General features: G+C 39.3%; 1 protein-coding gene across 1 annotated transcript; it reads right to left on the bottom strand.

Moving 5' to 3' along the window:
- Positions 1-2333: 2333 nt before the first annotated feature.
- On the bottom strand, positions 2334-5085 carry LOC144655698 (putative skeletal organic matrix protein 5). The gene is made up of 4 exons (XM_078515994.1): positions 4478-5085; positions 4305-4347; positions 3391-3511; positions 2334-3243 (listed from the first exon to the last, which is right to left on the bottom strand). The coding sequence occupies exons 1-4, from the start codon at positions 4689-4691 to the stop codon at positions 2725-2727; spliced, it is 897 nt and encodes a 298-aa protein (XP_078372120.1). The 5' UTR covers positions 4692-5085; the 3' UTR covers positions 2334-2724.
- Positions 5086-5814: the final 729 nt, after the last annotated feature.

Raw genomic sequence — 5814 nt, 5'->3', positions numbered from 1 at the left:
TGCAGGGCTTCAAGTGCCCCTATATCTCCTATATTTTTTCACTCCTCCTATATTTTTTCCTATATAGTTTACAAATGTCCTATAATGACTATAATTTAAAGTACCTCAGCCAGCACACTCCCACCACAGAAACAAACACTCCAAATTCCAATTTGACCTTTGATGCATGTACAATTTCAAACAAACCTGGTCAACCATGCCTTATATTTCTTGCAGAGCGTTCCAAAAATCACATACTGCAGTCATTTAATTAAGACTTATTTAGAATAAACCAGAAAACGATTAGCTTAGGTTATGATCAACCTTGTGATGGTGACTGTTTAAAACAAGGAGGCCTTCCAAGGGGCAAAAGCGACAAGCGACACAGGAATTACTAAACAGCTACAAGCAACACGATTACGGCACTGAAATTTGACAGCGACATGTTAAACACTAAAAAATGGCAGTGACATTGGAAAGTTGTGTATTTCCCAATAGTTAAAATAGTGGCTGGTGAATTAACGATAGATAAAAAGTCGCATGAAAGTGATCCAGAGTGAAGCAAATGACAAATTCTTAAAATTGCCCGGACCCCCCAAGAAAGGCACAGATTTGATGAAAATATAGCTCGATGACTAAACCACACACAAAATGCTAATTTTAGATCGATGCATAAAATGATAAGGTAATGGTAATAAGGCAATAAATGTCAATAAAAAGTATTTTTTGTTCTAAACATGTTGAAAATACCTTTTAAAAATCCCTATATTGGCCTATTTTTTTAAAAAATAAGTTCCCTATTATAGCCCTTAATTTTTGAAGAAAGGTTCCTATATTTAGCTCTATATTTTCGCAAGAGGACATTTGAAGCCCAGTTAATGTGGCATTTGATTTTTTTTGAATGTATCGTTTACTCGGAAGTGTTCACATGCATTAGTATTCGCAAGCAAGATCCACGTTCCCGGGTGGGGTACTCCCTTAGTGGACTACCGTAAAATTCCGGTTATAAGCCCTCCCGCTCCCCCCACGGATATAAGCCCATCTACCTTGAAACAAAAAAAATAAATCCAATTATAAGCCCCCCCCCCCCCCCCCCGGATATTTCGATCAACGCTCCCGTGGCCCGTTTCGGAATATTTTTTTTATTCCGCTTATAAGCCCTCCCGGATATAAGCCCCTCCAGTTATAAGCCCACCCAAAAACCCTTACGAAGTTGTATAAGCCTAGGGCTTATAACAGGCATTTTACGGTATACGGACACCACTGTTTTAATGAGTGCAAATAATATACGTGGCGATCTTCAAAAGTTCTTTCAAGCCAGTATCCATTGTCTTCTCTCTACCAGCATTTGTAAACGTTAAACTGAAATATGTTTTGCTAATTAGTCTGGTATTTTAGATGTATCTGGGTTATTGTCTTGCTAGAGAATAAATGAGTCATTAAATTAGTATCATATACTTCATATAGGTGGCTTCGCTGCTTTTGCACTTTGCAAGTTTGAATGTTTAAGAAATTCAATCCCAATTCAACCAAGTCACTTGTGGTTGGCGCAAACTCTTCACTCAAAAAACGCAAAGACCGTAAATCAAGTTCAAATTTTAAATCGCGTAGTGTGGTAGTGCGCGGCATGTAACTCTCCGGGAAATCCTTTTTCTTCTTTTGCTATATTTTAGCCACATTGAAATTATCTTAAGCATGGTGGGCCTTTCAGTTAGTTGGAAATACATTGTTTCTTGTGCTTCTTAGCTGACTGTGAAAAAATTATACCTTAACCAAAAAATAAGGATTTTTAAGATAAAGGTTTCATTTTCAAACTGTTTTAAAAGACTGTTTTAAAATCCGCCCTTTAGGCTGTCATTTGACAAATATTTTCTTTGAAAACTGTGGAACAAATTGTCATGTATGAAATTCTGGAGTCGTAGTTGGAATTTTCATTCACTTGAGTATCAATTTTCCTAGGTTATTTTTTTAACCATCCTGTGCTTTTGAGGTATACTTCTCTCAATCAGTTGTCTCTTAACCCTATTTGGCATTTTTTGGAATGTGTAACTTGGGAGTCATCAACATTTTTAGTCGTCGTCAATTTCAATATTCTTGCAATGTCAGATAAATAAGCGCTGTCAGTTTTATCACAGATAATCGAGTTTTTTTCAGAAATAAGCCAGACTTGAACTGTTCGTTCAGGGGTTTGATATAAACACTTCTGTGTGTTCCCGGACGAATTTCAAGGGTCTCAAAGATTTTGGAGGCGCGGTGGTTTAATGGTTAGAGCGCCGGACTCCGGATCGAGCGCAGTCCGAGTTCGAGCCCCGGCCGGGGTCACTTGTGTTGTGCTCTTGGGCAAGACACTCTACTCTTACAGTGCCTTTCTCCACCCAGGTGTATAAATGGGTACCTGCGACATAATGCTGGGGGGAACCCTGCAATGGACTAGCATCCCATTCAGGGGGGAGTAGAAATATTCCTAGCCGCTTAATGCTACGGAAACCGGGATAAGCTCCGGCAGTGTGGGCCGCTTGGCTCGTGGCTTCTCCAAAGATTTTGCACTGTGTGATTTCAAAGGCCATAAAATTAGTCAGAACATTTTTTATTTCCATCACCACGCTTAATTTGTTTTACAACACTGTTTTTCCTCAAAATCTAACTACAACAGTTGTTGGGTTTATCAATTAACTACAGAGCTCATTGGACATGCGATTATTTTTTGTAAAAAATTGACTCAAAAAGGCATGGAGACAGTTCTTATCACTGCACTAAAATATATCCCATGGCTTTGATGTGTTTGTTGCCATTATCTGGGGAGTGCGTTGCTTGGTTTCCACACGTGTTGGAGTCATCATGTAGCCCTCCTGTACCAAACCCGATTCTGGAATCACAGGTGTTGCAATCATTTTCTTGGTTACCAAGGATACCGATCCTTGCTTTGGAATGGTCACTTCTGGAACCCATGGCATTGAATCCTTCCCTGATACAGTTGCGCTGTAAGGAGGCCTGTGAACCAATCAGCGTCTTCCACGTGTTACGACCCAGTGAGGTGGCGCGGTAATGTCCATCAGCGATCAGTGAGTACAGAGAGTTGGCGTGTCTGTAAATGACAATGAACTTTTTCTGATGGCCGATCTTCATACCAAGACAAATCTTAGAAAAAGGTGTCTTCCAGTAGGTCGGTAACTTGGTCTCTTGTAAGTCGAATCCAGTCTTGCCTCCTGCAAGGTTATAGGCATTTTTGTCGCTCCAAAAATGAGAGTCGTAATGGAAGGTTCTCTGAAATTTAAAAGGAAAAATTTAGACTTTGTCATTCCGATGAATAATAATAATTAAAACATATTTAAACAGGATGGCCATTTCAGTTATAAAAACTGCTATCAACATGTCCACACTAACTTAACAGTGCTGGGGATAGGTTTGTACCTTTGTACCATCAATCTTCATAGCCAGCGTCCATCCTCCATCTCCACATCCAAAGTTTCCCATGTGGCAGTAAACAGGAATCTTTTGTAAACCAAACATCAGCGTAAACACTTTTGACGACCTGTTTAGGGAAGGACAGAATGGGAGCAGTCGTTTTGTATTTAAGCAAAATATTTCTCTCAAGAGGCCGGGAAAATTCATAACATATTGTTGACGATATCTTTTATTTATTGCGGTATTTTACCACAACAGTTCAGATTCTTATCTGTGCCCTTGGGTTGAAGTCGCGAAAAGACGCAAGTGGGTTTATTTACCTCACTCAAGAACAAAACCGACAATGTCGATGACAAAAATCGATCGCTTCGTTTGTGTTTAGTCCTAACATCTTTATTTCTCGGCCGCTTACCTCAATCAGGAGCCCATTACCCTGCCTCTATCCCTTCTTTGTCAAAAGATCGGTGCAGATATGGGTGCTTATATAGCGCATTTACAAAGCTCGTGATCAATGCGCTTCACAATTCGAATCTATGGGATGAGACCGGACATCAGCATATAAGGCGCCTATGGCAGCCGCTATCCGTCCATGTGTATGATCTCACCCCACCACCCAACCCATGGAATAGAACAGACCACAACACCGGGAACTTCATGCCGTACTCTTTGCGATGAGTGTGTGGGTTCTTTAACGTCCCCTGCTGATTAAAACGCTGAAGATGCAGGAGACGGGACCTACGGTTTATCGTCCTTATCCGAGAAGACTAGAATGTCTAACCAGATGTAATTACAAAGGAAGCACATTCTCCTCAGTTATTTTAAGAGCCTGAGTGTTTATTCTAGACGCTTTCCGAGCTTATCAGTGTGACGGATGCGCGCCAATAGAAATGTGTATTAAAACATTTTAACTGTGAACTTACTTGTGTTTGGTAAACAGTTCCTTGCAAGAAGAGGCGGGAACGGCTGTAAAGAAAATAATGAAACTCAAGTTAAAACATGGTTACAAACTCGTTGTTAAACTGGTAAGTTAAAAAGGGATCCTGAACGAAACTCCAATGAAAATTAGTTATTAGCTAGGATTGCCCGAGTTTACCTGGTGGGGGTGGCGATGGCGTCGAGATTTTTTTAACCAACGCAAGAAGGTTATCCAGCTTCGTTTCCAGCGTCTTAATAGCTGAACAGACCATTGTCTTGTCGCAGTAAATTGGCGTTTGGTTGCCACTGGTCCCTGAATCAGATGTGGAGCCACGTACAGCGATCAGAACAAGCAGATTTGCGCTGAAACAAGCTGCAAAAAACAAGCGCATTTTGTTAAGTCGAGGTAAAACTTTGTGCGTCTCAACCGGCTGAGGATTTTGAAGAACTGATCAATGATTTACTTCTCTGTTTACAAATGTTAACAATATTAACAATACGCGAATATTTTCTTGCTTGCAGCTTCTTGCAGCCACGTCGACCAATCAACCACCTCAGATCTTTGAGAGTTAACACGGCCTCTGTGTACAACCGCTCCCGAGAGGTAAATTTGTAAAAAAAATTGAAGACATACTGAAATCACTGCAATTTACGTCGGTTTTGCCCCAAATAGATTGTTGAATATCATGGGTATGCGCGAAGTACGATTTGCAATTATCATTGTCTTTAATCACTGTTGAATAGGAAGTTTTGCGCAGCATGCATACATTAAATTTTTAGTGTTATTGCTGAAATGAATATACATCGGTTTTCAGTATTTTGTCAACCGTTAATCAAATCGTTGGAAGTGATTTTAAGTCCTCCTTCCTTCTGCTGACCTGTATTTGGATTATTGAGTAAAAGATTTTGGCAAGATAGGAACATGCAACACGATAGTCAAAACAATTCAGTTGTGACCCTTTTGTACAACTTTGTTTCGATTGAGTTCGTGAATATTGAGTTGAATATTAAAAAAAAACTAATCTATCTTACTAGACAATTTATCAATAAGTGTTCAACAAGTGTGTAGCGTAGTTGTTAATCTTAACGAGTCTGCGGACTCGCCATAATACAAAGACGATAAAAAAGGACAGCAATACTACACACTAAATGATTTTAACATTAAATTTAATTTAAAATTTGAATTATTCACCAGCCCTTTCAAGAGTTGAAGTGCGTTTGGCGCTATCTAGCGATCAGAATGAGAGTAGTACAGAATAATCTCCCGGAGTAAACGTTTCTTTTTTTCAGTGAACATGATTGCTTCGAAAAGTAAATTTTAAAATTTTTAAAATTGTTAAGTGAAACATCACTTAACAGTTGCTTCAATTAATACCGAGCTTGTGAAATTGCACTTTAATATGATCAACAGTTTATTTTCCCCCAGGCTAATGAATATAATATTCACGTAGCGTGTAAAAAAAACTGTAACTGCGACATTGTTTTCCGAAGTTGAAGGTTTGAAAAAACTAATAC

This window comes from Oculina patagonica, chromosome 5, assembly GCF_052425735.1.
Source record: "Oculina patagonica isolate OP01 chromosome 5, crgOcupat, whole genome shotgun sequence".
NCBI lineage: Eukaryota > Metazoa > Cnidaria > Anthozoa > Scleractinia > Oculinidae > Oculina > Oculina patagonica.
This window is presented reverse-complemented; position numbering and strand designations above follow the sequence as displayed.

Bases quoted from the DNA above. Each gene is read 5' to 3' on its own strand.
- LOC144655698 (XM_078515994.1), bottom strand. From the start codon at position 4,691: ATGCGCTTGTTTTTTGCAGCTTGTTTCAGCGCAAATCTGCTTGTTCTG. The intron at 4,348-4,477 runs GTAAACTCGGGC...TTTTCTTTACAG, and splicing joins GCCATCGCCACCCCCACCAG to CCGTTCCCGCCTCTTCTTGC. The intron at 3,244-3,390 runs GTACAAACCTAT...TTTAAATTTCAG, and splicing joins TGAAGATTGATGGTACAAAG to AGAACCTTCCATTACGACTC.